We start from the raw sequence: 19,136 nt of genomic DNA on the forward strand, positions 1-19,136 counted from the left end.
CAATAGCAGACTCCCCCAGATTGTTAACACATCTTACCAGAGTGAAAAGCCCCAGATGGTTGTCTCAGAAAACAATCTCTGTGGCTTAATATCCAACTGATAACACTCTGCCTTCAACCAACATCCCTGTGTCATCCACTGGTTCTTTCCCCTTTTTTCTTAAGAAATAGGACATGCTAGTTTTTGACAGTAGAAGATATAATCTCCCTCCAGGTAAGCCCCTCACTAGTCACAGCTCTTTGGCCTCATGTAAAGGAAATGTGCCCCTAACATGACAGAGGCCACCCACCCTGGTCCACACCGGCTGGCCTGCGCCCTCCCACTTGCGGCTCTGCCGCCCTAACTGGGAGTGTCAGTGCCCAGTGCTCCTGAGGGAACTAATCTGCTCTGATGGCAGATCACCTTAAGGAGGACACAGCTGTTCACCCTTGCAAGCCAGCAGACTCACAGCGTCCTGACACTGTGGGGCCTTGAATGTCCTGACAGGTTGGGGTGGCCTGGGGTCTCCGCCCGGTAGAAGTGGCAAGGGAACAAGTATGGGGCAGTGTGTGACAGGCCTGTGGGGTCTGGAGCCCAAGAGGACACACAAAGCAGGCTTAGCAGCTCACTTTATTCATGTAGTACATGATTATTGAATAAAACATGGAATGTATAAGATTACTTGGAAGGAGACCCGAATCATCAACTCTCACTACTTTGTGATAACTCATCGCTGCTATATGTCCATGTATTGTCACCAGCCTGTCAGTTCTGTGTGTGTGCGCCCAAGTGGAGTTCACTGCCCCTGCCCCAAGGATCCCATTAACAAGAAAACCCAAGTCTTGGGGTCTCTCGGCCCATGAGGAGTCCACGGTGGATCCACATGCCCCTCCTCCTCACGCTCTTTCACATGGGGTCCCCTGGCAGGTCTTACACAGTCCCTGGTAGAAGCAACTCCTCCAACTTCTCTGCCTGAGGCCTTCCTCAGAGAACTAAAGCATGAATCCTAGGGAGTGAGAGGTCTCTGAGAAGGACCTCGATGCCCCCTGTCCCCTACCCTTTCTCACCCATGGGCCTGTGCAGCAACCTCCTGCCTCCAACCCAACACTGTTGTACAGACTGAACTGCCAGATCTGCTCTCAGGTTCTTCCATCTGCTCAGCAGTGAGATTCTCCTCTGTGTAGGCTCAGCACGGGACCCCTGCTACACACATTTACAGAATGCATTTATGTAATGCGTAATTACACAATTACGTAATGCAGCTGCTGAAAACATAACTTTGTGTCCTGCTTTTCCCACTTAAGATTTTCCCAGACACAGCTCAGTTAAATTTGATTACCCCCCTCCTCCCTGCAGCAAATTCAACCACCAGAACATCGTGCGCTGTATTGGGGTGAGCCTGCAAGCCCTGCCCCGATTTATCCTGCTGGAGCTCATGGCAGGAGGAGACCTCAAGTCCTTCCTCCGGGAGACCCGCCCTCGCCCGGTGAGTGAGAACCAGTCTTTCCCCAGTTGTCATGCCCAGGAAAGGAGCAGGGGTGGAAGGAGCAAAAGCATCACAGTGGGACCAAGGTGTCGGCCCTTGGGCTTCAATCCGGGGGACTGACCAGGGGAGAGTGGGCAGGAAGTGGCCAGCGGCTGAGCTGGGCCCTGGGAAGCCTGTGGAGTGGAATCTCTGGCCCGAATCCGTTTTTATGGCGTGCTGATTCTGGAAAACCAAACTAGGGACAAGCACAGTGGGGGACATCCATGCCAGTCATGTCACTAACTCAGCCAGTTGACTTGGGGAAGGTCACAGGATATCCACTCATTCTGAACTCTACTGTCCTCATCTCTCAAATGAGGACATCCTGAACTTGTAATTTTACTATCAAAATAAAGTGCTGACATATTTAGGAAGGAGCTACTGTTAAGGGCTAGAGTTTGGGGCATTGAAGAAACCTAGGTGGGCCCAGGAATGCCCTGCCCCAGCCCTGCTTAGCTGTTAGACAACCATGTGGCTTAGGGTAGTCCACCCCCGCTAACCTGAGGCCCTGCATCTGAAATCAAGTGCTGGACTGAAACATCTCACAAGTGGTTCTAAATTATAAAATGCAGCATGCTGGGAGGACCCAGATCCAGCTGCCCATCCCTGTCACTGCCAGCGTCCTCAGGACTTGTTTAACCCGGGAGGTCCACTGTGTGTGGACTGAATGGCACCCCAGAAGCCCCTGCGGGAAATGCTGGAGGCAGTGCTCTCTGAACTGGGCACGACACATCCCGAACCACAAGTGCCTGCAGAGCCTCTGCTGCCAAAGGAGCACCACACCCAGCGGCAGGCTCGGGGACAAGGCTGCTTCCGGCTCCTCCTTTGCCCAGAAAGCATACCCAGGGTGCTGACTGGCTCGATCCACCCGGCTCTCTTCATTACTGACTTTGCCCCCGTCCACACCTCCTCCAACCACACCCACGGGCACGCTCGCGATTCCGATTGCCAATTCTGCTTCTGTGCAGACCGATTAGCAGGGCAGTTAATTTGCTCTGAGCCTCTGAAAACAGAGTCCAGATATGCCTGGCAAGGGGTTAATGCCTAGGGAGATTTAGTCCCTGCAGTGCGCCAGGCTTGGGGGCATTTGAGACGTCAGCCATCCTCAAGTCCTGAGTGATGGCAGCTCAGACACAGAGACACCTGACTCCAGGGAGACTAGGACAGGGTCCTTCTTGGGTAGGAACTGAGAACATTGTCCTGGAGAGAGAAAAGGTATTCCCAATACTACTGCAAGGTGGATAAATAGTTCCTCCAAATTATAAACTTTACTTTCCCCCAGGAAATGGAGACTGGCTCTCTCACCATGCCCAGTACTGCTGACCCAAGGAGAGCCAAACCCAAGGCCCCTGGCCAAGACCCCCAGCCCCCACACCCTGACCCGTGACCACTGTAGAGCCCTTAATGAAGCATTCACTCTGTGGGTTCTCATAACCACCCCGTAGGGCTGACAGTGTATGCTGCTCTCACAGGCGGGGACACTGTGGCTTGGAAAAGCAGAGCAATTAGCCCAGGTCACCCAGCCAGTAAGGGACAAGCAGGGATGGAGACCAGGCCAGCTAACCTCTGAAACACCCTGCTCCCTGTGTTTGCGTGCTATGCTCCAATCACTCGGGACTGTGCACTGTGTCCATATTTACCCGTCCTTTCTCTGACCTGCTCTTCTGAGGAGCTCAATTTTAACTCCTGGAGTCTTGCCTCCCCAACCCAGATCCTTAAGCCCAGCCCAGGGCAGTTTTGGTTCCTTATGCCTATGGGACCTGGAATGAGTCACTTCATGCCTCTCAGTCCTCAGCCTTCTCACTTTTAATGTGGAAATAGCCTCTCTTCCCTCTTGACCACACAGGACATAGCACAACGGAGACCATATACGTTGACTTGGCTGTACTGCATGTAAGGTGCCGCCCGATGTTCCATCAAGGAGAATATTCCCCTCCCTAAATTATCTCCCCCAAAACTGAAGCATGTTCCAGAGAAGCACGGCTCCTTTCTGCCTCCTCCAGACCCAGACAGTTGCAACAGTGAGTCTCGGGGAGGCTCTGATCTGTAGCGGAGAAAACCCCAGCCAGCATCTAGGCAAATCCTAGTTCTGCTCCAATCAAGCAGCCAGCCCCCAGGACCCAGGGAACCACCGCCACGTGTCGAGCACCGTGCTGGATACCTGCCTCCGGGACTTCAAAGCTTGCTTGGAAACATAGTAAAAGAGACCAGAACAGAGTGAATATGACATGCCTGATGACATGCTGCTGCAGACTATGGGGATTTAGGATGAAAAGAGATGCTAAGAGGGTATGTAGCCTCCAGAGAAGACTTCCCAGAATTCCACAAGGCAGTCAGGAGGCAGAGACTGCTGCCCCCAGAGTGCGGCGCCAGCTTCTTCTGCAGCAAAGTGCCATCACTGGGAAAAGCTTGAGATGGCTCTTCAACTGCCCAGCATTTCCTGAAAACTTTTCTTTTTCAGAGTCCACTTGAGGTCTAGATCTTCTTAAAGAAAATTCATTTTTAAAAATATTTTAAACATTTAAGTAGAGCAGTTTTAAAACAAGATTATCCCCCTTGATTTCCTCACAGGCTTGTTTATAAGTTTGGGGCATTCTGATGTTCAAAAAGATTGAAGAGGAAGAATGTGCAGAATAGATGACACGGGAAAGGGCAGCTGGCTGCCCATTACACTGACCTGCGGAGCTGCGACCCTGCAGACACTGCGCCTGCCCACAGAGACTGAGTCATCAGTCTGGACGGGGGGCCCAGGCCTCTGCTTGGTTTAAAGGCACCCGGTGATTGCTACTGTGCAGCCAGGGTGGAGCCCCCAGAGGACAGCATGCTGGGTTAGGCCTCCCTGTGGGTGCTTGAAGCTAGAGTTCCAGATCTTCTCCCCACAAGAGCTTTTCATCAGTGGTGGCTCTGTCTCCCCTCAGAACCAGCCCTCCTCCCTGGCCATGCTGGACCTTCTGCGTGTGGCTCGAGACATCGCCTGCGGCTGTCAGTATTTAGAGGAAAATCACTTCATCCACCGGTGAGTCAAAGTGACTTCACTCTTGCCTCAGCCTTCCATCAGCCTTCTGCGTGCTTCCCTATGTGTCTCAGGGGCCCAGCTCTTCCCCCTCAGAGAAGGATGGGTCTCTCTCCAAAGTCATTTGGAGAACTCAGCTTCATCCATCTTTACGATGATTGCTTCCTCTATCACGGCTTCATCTGCCCCACATGCTAGAGACCTGCATGGGCTACTCTTGACCCATGGAACTCCTGCCTGACTTTTGCAGTGGAATGCTCAAGTCCAACATCACATTAATGTTTCCCCCATCTGGAAGCTGGGTGCCTTAAGGGAAGTTACAGGAGTTCATATTTTCACGTATTTGACTGTGGGTAAATCGAAGGCAAGGACCCTGTGTTATTCAAGCTCATATCACTGGCATATTCTGGGGGCACAGTAAATGTTTGTGGGATAAATTGGTTTTTCTAAAGTACTCTAAAAGGAAGCATAATGATTATTTTCTTACTTTCTCTCCTTCATTTCTTCCACTCTATATGATACTTGTGTTTAAATAGTAGACATTAAGTCTACATGTACTGCTATAGACGTGAGAAATAATACACCTCTTTCCATGTGGATGTTGATGATTTTCTCAGCTGAGAGCTTGATTCTGAAATCTGAAAAGTCAAATAGGTTGTTGAGCTCTTTGCAAAAGCTCTTCCTAACAGTTTGCTTCCAGTTTGGTAAATAACAACCTGATGAACTAACAGTCATTTATGAACCTCTGTCTTCACAGAATGTAAGACATGGTCCTAAGAATTAGAATATGCAAGTGCAAAGTAGAAAATGAAGGAAGTTGTATGAGCGTAGAAATAGAGAAGCATGTAAGTAGATACCAAGCTATGCTTTCTTCCCTAGCAAAACTGGGGAATTAAAGATCAACAAACACACTTGCCTGGGTTCACAAGGTCATTCCTAAAACAAGGCAGTAAACTCGCACTGGTTCCTCTTTTTACTGTCACCTCGTCATTTTGGTCTTCAGACCTTCCTCCTGATTCTAACCTTTTCCAGCTTATGGATCACCGTGCTTTACAGAAATAACAGCAGGAAAGAGGAGCCAGGACCCGCCCTGTGTGTTCCCATCCAAAGCCACAGCCTCCTGTCCAGAGTGCAGTCAGCCCTGACATTGCTGTTCTTGCCCTTTTAGTTGTGCCCAGAACCTTCCATATACCTCAGCTCTGGGCCTTAATGTTGCTCAGACACGAGAAGGCCATGCTCTTTTTGGAGTTATTCCTTGGTTAGAGCCATCTCTCCATTTTTGGTCAGTGTCCTGTAAGTCTGGACCCATCTCAGAACGACCTATGCAGTCACTTCGGTGACTTCAGACATGTCCCTGCAGCTCTCGCTGAGCTCATTTCTGCTTTTCTCGTCTCCGCCCAATGTTAGTCCCAAGTATACAGATTCTCTGGCTGAGGGGTTGTATCCATCTTTCCTCTAACGTTTTGACATTGCTTTCCTAGACATTTTGACTATACCCGGTGCTCTGTTATTGTAGATAATAAGATAACAGGATCACATTCTCTCAAGATTCCTATCTTCTATATCTGTAAATAGTGGCTGAAGGTTAGAATTAGATGCCAGAGTAATAGTTTGTTGCTCTTTTTATCTTTTTCAAGAAATGAAATTGTCAAAAATCGAATCAAGAATGTTATCAGATGACCTACTTTATAAGCAAAGGGCAACTTCTAGCAGAAACTGTCCATCTCAAAGCTTTTCATCTGGGGTAGTTGCTATTTAAAAAGCATCTTTTACAACTTCTAACCACCTAGGAAGTCTGTGGCACACTCCTACAATAGTATTACCTCTAATTCCCTCTCCCCTCCACCCTTTATCTGCTTTAAGATTCACGGACTCCCTGCACACACACCTCCTGAATCCAGAGCAAGACTCCCTCACCAGATCACATGCTCCCATTTTTCTATTAGATCTGTTTCCTTTGGACGTGGCTTATTGCTATTTCAAGAATTATGTGTCATTCTACCAATTCTTGGTATGTTCTGTAATAATTACATTTACTTTCTTGCCATTAAATTCAAGATCACTTTTCTAAGCAGCCATTCCATGCACATCCATGTAAAGACCTTCGTGGAGACATAGAATATTGTTCTGATCTACTTCACTATGTCTCTCTTGAGAATTAATGACTATCTATTTTTTTTCTTTTTGATGTCATGTATGCTATGCTTTCATAGTTTTGTTAGGGCATTTTATGCACAGTTGCTCCTCAAAATTCAACTTAAACCTTCTGGATCAGGTCATGGGTACCAAAACTTGTCTCCCACCCTGACCCATTGTTGTGGCAGCTTAAGCCATGATCCCCCAAACCAGATCCTATTTTTCACAAATACTACCCAGTTGTCCATTTCCCAGGTCCTTCTTTCTTAACCAAAGATCAGGACCTTCATGAAACACTACCTATGTCCCCAAGGAAGTACTTTTTTTCCCTGGCCAGGACCTTAATATTATTAGAGACCCATTCCTGGCACAGCCTCATGCCCACATGCATGTCAAGACTGGGTAAGCTGTCCATCAGTGTACGTTGGCACATCTTGGAAAGCCAGTCATGCCTTACAGACATGCCACAGGAAAACAAGCCATCCAGGGTATGACAACAAAGGCAAGGTGACTTTATAACTTGAAAGAAGTGATTCTTCAGCCATGATGCATACAGCTTAGCAAAGGCTGTAGATAGAATCAGGGATGTATTAGACTGAAGAACCCAGCCAGTGCTCTGTTCCAAACAAGAGCCTCTGCCCAAAAAGCATTTCTTATGTCCCATGTTATCTTCTTTTAGTGTAAGTTTTTTAATAAAGTGAGGATAATAGTAGTACCCTGTATCTTAAAGGATTGTTGTGAGAATTAGATATGAAATACTTAGGAATAGTTTTTAGTGTGTGGATTCTAGTTCCTGTTGTTGTCATTTGCATTGTTACCCCATTCAACATTTTCAATCATCTCCCCTAAGCCTTTTCCATTTGTCTGTTTGTTCTGAGGCCTGGAACTGGTATAGCTATTTCCTTCATACTAAAAGAAATGTAGTAAAGGAAATAGAGGCAGAGAAGGGAACTGTTTGAACTTAAACTTGGAGGTAACAATCCTTGTGATGTATACTATATATTTCTTGTTCCAGAAATAAAATCATGAAATTCATTTCCTCACTTTTTTCTTCCCAGGGACATTGCTGCCAGGAACTGTCTCTTGACCTGTCCAGGCCCTGGAAGAGTGGCCAAGATTGGAGACTTTGGGATGGCCCGGGACATCTACAGGTGAGTCCTGTGATGGCCCTCACCCATCAAAGCCCTCTCCCAGCCTCATCCCCTCAAGAGAATGGGACGTAGCTGCTAGGGCCCTAAATCATCTCTGGTATCTTGTCATCTTGCCACCTAAAATTTCATTAAGTTCCTTTTCAAGAAATAGAACCCTTAATTAGTACCCGTGCCTGAAGGTCTATTATAGGGTCACACTGCCTGCAGTAACTGATGCCAGGATATTACCAAGGCTGTCTTTCTGGTTCCACTCTAATCCTAGTATGCTCTGAGTCACAGAATAACCTGGATACTTGATGTGGGGAAAGCTGCCTAATAAACTTTAACTTACCTAGCCCTCTACGCAGTACTCAGGAATCCTAAGCAGGATCCTTCAGCCCAGGGAAGAGGACCCCAGAACTAGCGGGATTCAGGTCCAGCTCCCTGGACTTCTGGCCCACGCCAGGAAACACGAGAGTGTAGTTCAAAGCCCATAGGTGCCGAGCTCAGCTTCATTTCTTTTTCCCTGTCATATTCTCAAGACGACATCAACAAAACAAGGTAAAATAATTTTTACTTTAAAAACAACACTTCTATTTTACTTCATGTTATTCTTCTCTTCCCCACCCCTAGTTCCTTCTTTGTCTTATTTTTTTACAACAGTGACTTGCTCCATGAGCTAAGCGAGCCACCCCTTTGCATGGTCAATAATCACACCTTCCCTGGTCCAGGGGTAGAGTGAGGAGAGATGCTCATATAGAGTTTCACTCTTTAAGAAAGAGGAGACTCTGAGGCCCCCAGCAGAACTGGTAACAGTGTCCATGGGCTGAAAGTGCTGATGGCATCCTGTTGTTACAGGGTGGTAGCACGTGGAAGATTATGAGTTAGTAATGTTTGCAACTGCAGTCATCTGCCACTGGTATCCAGCACCTTACCTTACGTGCTCCACTTTACCTTCGTTTACTGCCCAGAGCCTTCAGCCTTCCTTCCCCTCCTTCCTCAGAATTCCCTGGGGTTGCCTGGCCATAGGATACAAATATGCAGCATGACTTAGTGAGCCCTCAGTGAGGGGGCCCTTCCTCACCTCTGACAGCGTCCGGCTCTGGGCTTCACAGCCCCAGCTTTCCTACAGCCCCACTGTTCCCACACACCCTGCACAGTTCCATGTGCCAGGACCGGCCTTTGGGACAGCTTCTTCGCCACTCGGCTCCATCATCCCCCACTATGAACCTTTCCTCTTCCTTACCCCAGCCTCAAGTAGAACAAAACAGATATGCATATGTGTCGCTGAGTTTTGTACATACATCCATCACTATGTGTTGTTCTGTACTGCAGTTATTTATATGTCTAATCCACTAAATTGTATCCTTGGAAGAGCAAGACTATGACTTATTTATGTCCTCGGCATATGACCGAGTGCCTGAGACATACTAAATACTCAGTACCTGTTTACTGAAGCAATTAATTAATCTAGGGAGCTGGTGGAGAACTGCCTCCTGTAATGCACCCCAAAAGGAGAACACAGGTCTAGAAGTGAAGCTGGCTTCAAAGGTATGGGTTAATTTATTAGTTTTTGTTAATGATGTCATTATTGCAACTCACTGACAAAAACTAATAAATGAACTCACAGGCTTTTGAGGCCAGCCCCACCCACAGCCCTGTGTCTATCAGAAGCAGCTTCCCACCTGCTACCGAGGTTATCTGTTGGTGCCTGTGTTGCACTAAGGACTGTATAGGTGCCGATGTGGAGCCAGAGTGCATAAGACATAAGCCCGGCTCTCCGTTCTCCCATTTTAGACCTTGTGGTACTGTGGGTCATCAGGAACTGGCTACACTTAGAAGGGTGGAGTAATGTCATTCACTGTGAGTTATCATGAACAAAACCCACTAGGGAAATCTGACCATCTGAGAGTGGATAGTTTGGTCATTGCATAGATCTTTTCTTTTACACTTCCAGCAGGCTGTTTTGTCTCTTGTTAAATCATACCAAAGTTCTTCACCAAGCGATCTGTGTTCCCCTGTTCTCCTCCCAAATGACAAGAACCCTCATTAAGGTAAAACCTTTGATGAGCCCGCCTTGTTGCCACAGCCGGCAGAGCTCCTGCTCAGAGCCATCTCCAGAACCAAGCTCACGCTTCCTCTGCTCCCCCACAGAGCAAGCTACTACCGGAAGGGGGGCTGTGCCATGCTGCCCGTCAAGTGGATGCCCCCAGAGGCCTTCATGGAGGGAATCTTTACCTCTAAAACAGACACGTGGTGAGTCTCTCTACGGCCCTCCTCCGGGTCCCACTGCAGGCCTTACGGGAATGCTCTTGGCCAAATGATCCCACACTCCCAGGGGGAGGGTAAGAGGAGAAGGATCAACATAACTGCCACAGGGCTCTCAAAGGTAGCCATGTATCAGAGTCATCAGAGAGGCCTGGTAAAACACCAGTTACTGGACCGTGCCCTGAAAGCTTATAAGAAGCTTCGGAGATCTGGGGGCTGAGAATCTGCATTTCTAATGAGTTCCCAGGTGATGCTGAAACTACTGGCTGGAGTGCCGCAAACTAAGAGTCACACGTGATGGTTTTCTTTTTGCATAACAGCAAAGTTGTTTTTTATTCCATTAATGCAACACTGAGTTAAGATTAGAAAAACTGATCAATGAAACTCTCCACATTAACAGAAAAAAAAAGGGAAGGGGAAAATGAGGAGCACCAAAGTGCAGCAGTTGATAGTGTGGTGAGACCCACTCTAGTTAAGAGTTAGTTTAAAAAAACACTGTCTGTACATTAGATGTGCAGAAGTTACCCTCCGGCACGACTGAAACTTAGTTCTCCTTAACCAACTCCGGCAGCGCTGCCTCTGGCGTTGCAGCCGGATTCCATCCCTTGCCTTCCTGGAGCTCCGGAGGGAAGAAACTACGTAACCCCAGTCTAATCGGAAGAAACGCGTGCAGATCCCAACTGGCCATTTTTACAAAGTCCCTCCCTGACCAGTGATCCTCCAAATGGACAAGGTCACCAAAAGCAAGGAGAGTCTGACAAGTTGCCAAAGAGCCTAAGGGAACATAACTAAATAGAGTGGGATATTCTAATGAGGTCCTGGGGCAGAAAAAGGAAATTCAGCAAAAACTAAAGAAATCTAAATAAATTATGGGCTCTAGTTAATAACACTGCCTTAATATTGGCTCATTAATTCCAACAAATGCACCATGCTAATGTAAGATGCTAGAAACAGGGATCTGCGTGTGGGCTACGTGGGAACTTTTTGTATTATCTGCATACATTCTTTATGATCTAAAACTGTCCTTGAGAAAATAAATATTTTTTAATATGATAGATATATAAAAGTAATAGAAAGTTTGGAAGACAGAGTCAAATAAATCTCCTAGAAAATAAAACAGCTATAAACAGATGGGATGTATAGGAAAGAAAAGAAAATTAAGAGGATTAGACCATTAGGCCTAATTAATTGGCAAACAGGAGTCCCAGAAAACATGAACAGAGGAAATGAAGGGAATAAAAATATCAAAGAAATAATTCAAGATTTCCTGGAACAGAAGGCCATACATTTCCAGAATGAAAGTAGCCACCAAGTGCCAAGCACCGTGAGTAAAAAGAGCCACAGGAGGACATCATCGTGAAATTTCAGTCACTGTGGTCAAGTTTCTGCAAGCTTCCAAGGAGAAAATAAAATAATAGCAAAAAATGGCCAGTGAGGAAATTCAAGTGGTATCAGATTTCTCAAGAGCAACACAGGAACCCCAGAAGGCAATGGACCAAAGTCCTCCAAATTATGAAAGCCTTGCACTGAGGTAACACCCTAAGACGGTGAGGCCACGATGATCAGGGTCCCCTTCCTGACCCACGTGTGAGGGCGTGAGCAAGAGCCGTGGGTAATTTAAGCCCCTGAGATTTAACTTACCCCTGCCCAGTGGATCTCAACATGTGGGCCTCAGATCAGCAGCAGTGGCACCTGGGACCTTGTTAGAAACACAAACTCCCAGCTCCACCTCAGGCCTAAGTCAACAGAAACTCTAGGGGGAGTGCAGCCCTCTGGGTTTGAAGGAGTCCTCCAGGTGATTCCGTGTGCACTGCCAGCACACCCCATCCAGTCACAGCTAAATAATTGCTCTGGACACACATGTCCTGTGACCCAGCGGTTCTAAGTGTCCACATTAGAGAGAGGTGGGCACAGACAGAACTGGGCGAGGATGTTCATTTGCAAAGTTGTTTACAATAGAAAAAAAAAAAAAAGCAAAAACAACCTATCCCTCAAGATAAACTGTGGTTTATGTATATCATGGAAAACTATTCAGCAGTATTTTAAAAAATACACTAACCTATATGCATCAACATGGATAAATCTCAAAGCAATGTTTAGTAGAATAAAAGCAATTTCCAAAAAGGAGTAGGATATCATTTAGGTATAAATTCACAACACAAAGATTATGTCTATAATGTAGATTCTTCATTGTTTATGCTTTCACACATTGTAAAAATGTGATAACATACATGGGGAGGCTACGTCCTGACTTCAGTGGAGGAGAAGAGAGAAGAAAAGGCTGGAAGGTGGGCGTACCTGTATGTATGTTGTTTCTTCAGAAGGAGGAGCACTGTCCCAAATGAACAAAAACTCTAAGCGTGTGGATGCACAGGCATCCATTGAACTACTTTGCTTTTTTACAGTTTCGATTATTTCAGTTAAAATGTTTAAAGAAACAAACAAAAACTTCAGACACTGGTAAGTGCTACACAGATGACAAAGCAGAAGATTGAAGTGCAGGTGTCAGAGGAGGGGAGCTGACTTAGTAAAGAGAAGGGGGGAAGACTCCATGGAGGAAGCGATGTTTCAACACTTTTCCAGCTGAGGCAAAGTCACATGTTAAAGGCCAGTGGCAGGAACAGGTCCTCAGGGCTGGAGCAGGTGAGCCCTGGGGGCCCTGGTAGTTGAGATGGAAGGGCAAGCTGGGCGGAACAGGAACGGCGTTAGGACCCAGGCTAGGGGATGTGGGCTTTATCTGGAGTGTGCTTTTGAGATGCTCTGCAGGAGTTGGAAGCCCGAGAGTAAGTGTGGTCTTAAAAAAAAAAAGAACCCTGTGCCCACTGCCATGAAAATGGACTGGCGTGGGCAGGCCAAGTTGGGAAACAAATTAGGAAAATACTGAACATTTCTAGGAGAGGAACGAGACTTAGTGGCAGCAGTGGAGGCCATTAAAAGTAGCCAGATCCAAGCTCTGTCTGGAGAGTAGTTAGCTGGGCTGCAGAAGGCTGGGTGTGGGGTGGGAGGTGAAAAGAGTGAGATTAGGGACTCAGAGGTTTGCAGCGTGAGTGGATGGACAAACGGTGGTACCTCACTGGCAGGAAAGGTGGGGGGCCTGTCAAGTCTGAGTTGCCTATTAAGATAGGCCAGTGGAGAGGTTCCCTGGCCTTCTGATACATGAATTTGTAGCTCAGAAAGGCAGACAATGAATCAGCTGGCTGGATATTTGATACAATATGGCGACTTTTGGTTCCCATTTTTCTTAAAAGTATAGCCCACCCTCTACCACACCTGGGGGCAATCTTACATCTTCTGGTAATGAATAAAGGAAAATAGCATTTAACTTTAAAAGGCTGATAAGCACAGCATAATTCATGATTTTAAAACCTTTTTGTCAGCTTATCTTCATTGACTCAAATTTTTAAATAATTTTATCAGCAATCATTTAACCTATTTCCATCATTTCAGGCAGAGTAAGTTTAATATCAACAGAAACAGAGTGGGATTTTTAAAAATACTCGCTTTTATTTGATTTTGAATGCTTTGGTGCAAAGCCTTGGGCCTGTTACCCCTACTTAAGACAGGCTTATGGGTGATTAAAGAACCATCTGGTACAGGTCTTCCCCTATCTGAAAGCAGAGCATTCCTATGAAACCTTTCCTAAGCTGAAATGGCATAAAGTGAAGAAGCAATTACCATTAACTTATAGGGAAAAACTTTTAGCATTCCCAGACCCCAAAAAATAACTCCCTTAGGCTTTTCTGATACCTTAAGACACATATTGCTAGTGGATCCTTGAAACAAATCCATATAAAGCACAAACGCCCACAGACACGCTTCAAAGTGCTGGTGCCTTGGTGCGGAGATGCTGAGTGGTTCCCAGGGAAGGAGCCTGCGGGCTGCCGCTGGGGTCTTCCGCTCCGTAGGTGTAACTGCCTCTGTAAGGCTTCCCGCGAAACCCACACAGAACATGATAGCCACTTTCTGCCTTCTTTATAAAGTCAAAAATCCTCTTCAAATTTCTTTCAGTTCACAAAAACAGGTACTAAGGTATGTCTTTTGTGAAAGCAAAGTGGCTTAATGCAAACGTTTGAAAGGCAGGGGGATTTCTGTACACAAAATATAAATCTGCCTTAGCGATATAGGGTTGCTCCTATTTAGGATGGGCCTGGCCTATAGGTGATTCATCTGGCATATATAACGTAGGTTTGTCTTTTGGGTTCCTAGATAAAATACAAAATAGTTATAACTGAATTTCAGATGAACAGATAAATTTTGAGTATAAGTCTGTACCATGCAGTATTTAGGATATACTTAAAATTTTGTAAAGTATTTCTTGTCTATCTGGAATTCATGTTTGACTGGTGTCCTGTATGGTTATTTGATAAAATCTGACAACCCTGCTTACCTTGTATTACCAGAGTTCCATGACTGACACTATTTCTTGCTCCCTTGAACTCCAAAACAAGAAAATACATCTCTTTGCAGTCTATATGTGGTTTTCTCAAAAGACACTGCAATCTATCACCTATCTACCTATCTGCTTATCATCTATATATCTATCATCTATCTACCTATCTATCATCTATCTATCTACATATCTATCTTTCTATATCTATCATCTATCTATCTGTCTATCTATCTATCTATCTATCTATCTATCTATCTATCTATCTATCATCTATCTATCTATCTAGAAAGCAGGCAACATACAGCTGCAATTTGCTGCCAATTTCTTGCATGACTTTGCTTATTTTATTTTTGCTTTGAAGGAAGACAGACCACCAAACAGAGAGAAACAATGTATGTATGGGCAATTTGTAGGTAGCAGAATCAAGAGATCTAATAATGTATTCTGGTCTGTCTCCGGTTAGTTGTATTATAACGTCTGCTTCAGCCTTCTCACCTGATGAGTTTGGAAACTGTCTTTGCCCAAACTTCCTCACAAGACTGAAGTTTCACCGAGATGATGTTAGTAAAAGTACTCTGTGTTCCTTAGTGAATGGAGGAGTTATTGTTCTTTATAACATTTGAGATAATATTTATTAACATCAGAAAACTACAACCAGATACAAAAACAAAAATAGGCCTTTTTTTGGTCAAAAAGGTAATTATAAAATTAAAAGTTTAGTCAAAATATCAAAGAAGAGGTTTTTGGAGCACAATAAATATCATTTTAAAGTTAATTTAAAACAAATAACAAATGAGCAATCAAGTACATTTCTGTAAAAAGAGAAATTTAAAAATGCCCTACCAGATAGTAAAACAAATACACAAGAAGTAAAACAGAATATTAGCAATACAAGAGGCAGACTAACAGATGAAGTGGGTAGCCCAGAAATTCTTATTTTTACTCACAAGTCAATAGGTAAGGGGGAAATGATTTTATGAACAACGTTAAAAAAGTGGTTGTTTGGAAAAACAATTTAGTTTAGATCCTTACCTCACAGTGTATGCCAAACCAAATTCCAACCAGATTTGAGAAGAGAGAAAAAAAACAAATACAACTAGAAGAAAATAGCAATTATTCGTCTAATCTTTGGTGAAGGGAAGATGGTACAATCAATACAATAGATGGAGAAAATCACAAAATTAAAAAAAGAATTTTTTTGACTTCCTAAAAATAAAGTCTTTGGTATGCTAAAAAGTAGAAGTATTTGAATTTTGGATAGAAGGTTAAAATCTCTAATACCTAAACTATGTCTACAAATCAAAAAAATGGATATATACCAAACCAATATGTGAATTAAAATGGGCAAAAGATAACAATTCATAGGAGAAAAAAATGAAAGTGAGTTAATAAATACTTAAGGAAACATTCAACCATGTTAATTATTAAGTCAATAAACAATTTAAAAGATTCTTCCATTTTTTTCTTACCTTACCATCAGCGAGATTTCTCATTTTGGTAAGAATACTCAGTGTTGGTGAAGTGTCTGGGGCATTCTTGCATAAAATGCTTATTGATGATCAGTTGCATAAGTCAACAGTGGACACTATGTGCCAAGAAGTTTTTGGTGTTCATATCCTTTGATCTAGTAATTCCATTAGAATTATCCTAGATTTTATCAGATTACCCTACTTACAAATTTGGGATATTTATCTAAGGAAATTGACCTTTGAAAAAGTGCACAAAAATTTTCATCACAGCATCTTAACTATTTTAAAAATTGAAAGCAGTATGGAACATATAAGGCAAATTATGGCACAACTACTCCATGGAATGTTTTATAGCCATTTCAAATTCTATTTATGAAATGCATTAGCATGGAAAATGTTGATGCTCTAATGGAATTTGCAACAAAAAAAATCAAGGTTCAAAATTGCACATTAAATGTAACTGCAGTTATGTAAAAAAAAAATCTAAACACAGAAACTTGACTGGGACAAAAAAAGTATGCTAACAACGGTCACCCTTCTGTGGAGCATTGCATAGGGCTACTCTCTCATTCTTTTATTTTTTTCCATATTAAGAATCATCTACTGTGGAAAAATGTGTAATTAAACATTTTTTAAGTTTCACGTCTGTGTCTGTATCCCTGTATCTGTGTACATGCCCATGCGTGCACACGCATGTGTATGCATGTGCATATCCATACCTTCTGTCCTGTGCGCAGGTCGTTTGGAGTGCTCCTGTGGGAGATATTCTCTCTCGGATATATGCCGTACCCCAGCAAAAGCAACCAGGAAGTTCTGGAGTTTGTCACCAGTGGAGGACGGATGGACCCACCTAAGAACTGCCCTGGGCCTGTGTATGACTCTTTCAGGAATATTTCTACAAGTTACTAAGCACTGTTCTCCTTTTCAGAAAATATCTTCAGTCACATATGCTTTTTTGTTTTAAGATGAAGGGGCAGAAGGCCAGCTTCATTCAATATGCCCCAAGATAGGGATGTGTCTGAGAATTCAAAGAGATGGGTTAGTCTTGGGCCCCTCGAAAGCAATAATGTCGTGGCTGAAAAGGCATCCGTTCGCTGCCTAGAGGCTGTGGGCTCACTAGCCTCACAGTCCTCAAGCAGCTGCTAGGAACTGGGTCCAGGACTCCAACCCTGCTGCCCTACACTGTATGCCTTGAGTTTCCTTTAAATCCTTCCATTCCCTGCGTTTGCGGCTGTCCTATCTGGCATCCCTCACCTCCTTCCCACAAGGAGGGCAGATGGGAAATACAATTAGAATACTGTGCTTCAGAGGTGACTGTAACTCAGGAATGCAGCGAGAGAGGAGCCGGATTAATGTAAACACCAGGATGTGTGTGTATGAGCTTTGGTATTACACCTTCCCACCTGGGCACCCGCAGTGACCCATCGACAGAGGGCAGCATACACCCAACCACATGGGACTTGATGAGCTGCCCCCTCTGTGACATGCCACCCCTGATCCCATTTAGAAAAGTGATGGGGGAACATGTCTTGTTGAGGGTTTAATTGATTTTAATTGTTTCTCCTGATTTCACTGAATGTGCTTGTTCTTCTTTTAGATACCGGATAATGACCCAGTGTTGGCAACATCAGCCTGAAGACAGGCCCAACTTTGCCATAATTTTGGAGAGGATTGAATACTGCACCCAGGTATAAACATTTTTCCCCCTTGACCAGCATTTATAAGGAAGTCTTAAAGATGGCAAATACCAAAATGTGAAATACAAGTTAACAAGCCAGAAAATATGTTATGATCATGAGAATGATTATCTGTACAGTAAACTGATTGGTATCTCACTTTGTAATAAATTTTGTAAATAAATACTGGTAACTTCCACTTTCTTCACCAGCACATGATACAGTGCAAAACACTCAATCGTATTAGGGAATCAGTTCAATTCACAAGTATTACCTAAACCCTTACTGGGTACCCAGTGCCTTACTAGACAAAACCAGAGCATCAAAGAAGTATGGAAAACATCTGCTCTCAAATAGTGTCTAGCCTGGATAGAGAAACAATAATGGGAACGAATTGTAGCAATGTATGTAGTTGTTAGATTATATGTCCAAAGGTACATGTTAGAGCGATTAAAGGAAGGAAAGGTCCAAGTTCCCTGGGAGACGTGGACATCATCAGTCGCATTAGTACAGAATCTGTAATACACAAACCACTTCTCACATATTTCATTTTATCCTCACTGAGGTTCATAAAATATCCCCATTTTCCAGATGAGGAGTTGAGGCTTGGAGCGAGGCTGTCCTAGCCATCCTGCTGATCCCTGTGTGGATCCCTCTCCCTTTTCCCTCTGTAAAGACTACATTTTCCTTTTTCTACCCCACTTTCAGAAACTACTATGCCTCTTTCCTCCTCTGGAGTGGAGGGGCTGTCCAGTGAGAATCCTGTTTCCTCCCCGTCCTTGCATCCATGCCCATGCCCACCGCCTTCCTCCCCACCACGGAGGCAGGGTCAGTCCTCCCCACCAGGCTGAGCCACCTGCACCTCAGCTGCCCCTCGGGCTCCCCCGTCACGCCCCGTCCTCCCCACTGCACCTGCTCTCCTCTCCTCTCCCCTGGCTCTCATTCTGCCAGGACATCTGATTATGGAGAGTATTTTAGAAGTCAGACAAAACACCTCTACCTCTCCAAATTCCCTCATCTTAGTCGTGACGACAGACAGACACATTTTCAAACTACGGTCATTTCCTGGCCTCCCAGTCCCAGCCTCTCAGGTCCTTTCAGCTCAGAAGGTGGACTGGCATTTATCTAGACAGACTTCATTTACAAGTTTGGGGTTCTTTCAGGGAACTGGATGTTCGTTGACCTTTTAGGCTATTATGTTATAATACTGGAGGAATATATCCACTGAAATATAAAAACTTTGGAGTAATTTTCTCCGAAGTATATAATATCCCTCTTAAAAGCTGGTAGTTCTACACAAGCATATTTCAAATGACTCACTATAGAAATTAATAATTAACAGGGAAGGAAACTAAAGAATAAAAGAGAATCAGAAGGTAGTTATGTTTTTATTCTTAAACTATTGATGAATACTGGACCACTGTGCTTTTCTGTTCAGCTGAAGTAATGGTTTTCCCAAGTTGCATAAAATATTAAAGAATTTAAAGTCCCCAAGTTTAAGTTTCCTTCCACAAATTTTCCTCCAGCCTCTGGCAACCAGTTCTGCTTTT

General features: G+C 44.5%; 1 protein-coding gene across 2 annotated transcripts in view; it reads left to right on the forward strand.

Annotated features, from left to right (window-relative positions):
- ALK (ALK receptor tyrosine kinase) overlaps positions 1-19,136 on the forward strand; it is a 650,534-nt gene that overhangs the window by 627,787 nt on the left and 3,611 nt on the right. For both annotated transcript variants that reach the window (XM_073214828.1, XM_073214825.1), the window contains 6 exons: positions 1,336-1,465; positions 4,423-4,520; positions 7,712-7,804; positions 9,938-10,039; positions 16,648-16,782; positions 17,508-17,598. In XM_073214828.1, the coding sequence (XP_073070929.1) occupies positions 1,336-1,465; positions 4,423-4,520; positions 7,712-7,804; positions 9,938-10,039; positions 16,648-16,782; positions 17,508-17,598 (649 nt within the window). The remainder of the gene's footprint in view (positions 1-1,335; positions 1,466-4,422; positions 4,521-7,711; positions 7,805-9,937; positions 10,040-16,647; positions 16,783-17,507; positions 17,599-19,136) is intronic.

This window comes from Manis javanica, chromosome 1 (genome assembly GCF_040802235.1).
Source record: "Manis javanica isolate MJ-LG chromosome 1, MJ_LKY, whole genome shotgun sequence".
Taxonomy (NCBI): domain Eukaryota; kingdom Metazoa; phylum Chordata; class Mammalia; order Pholidota; family Manidae; genus Manis; species Manis javanica.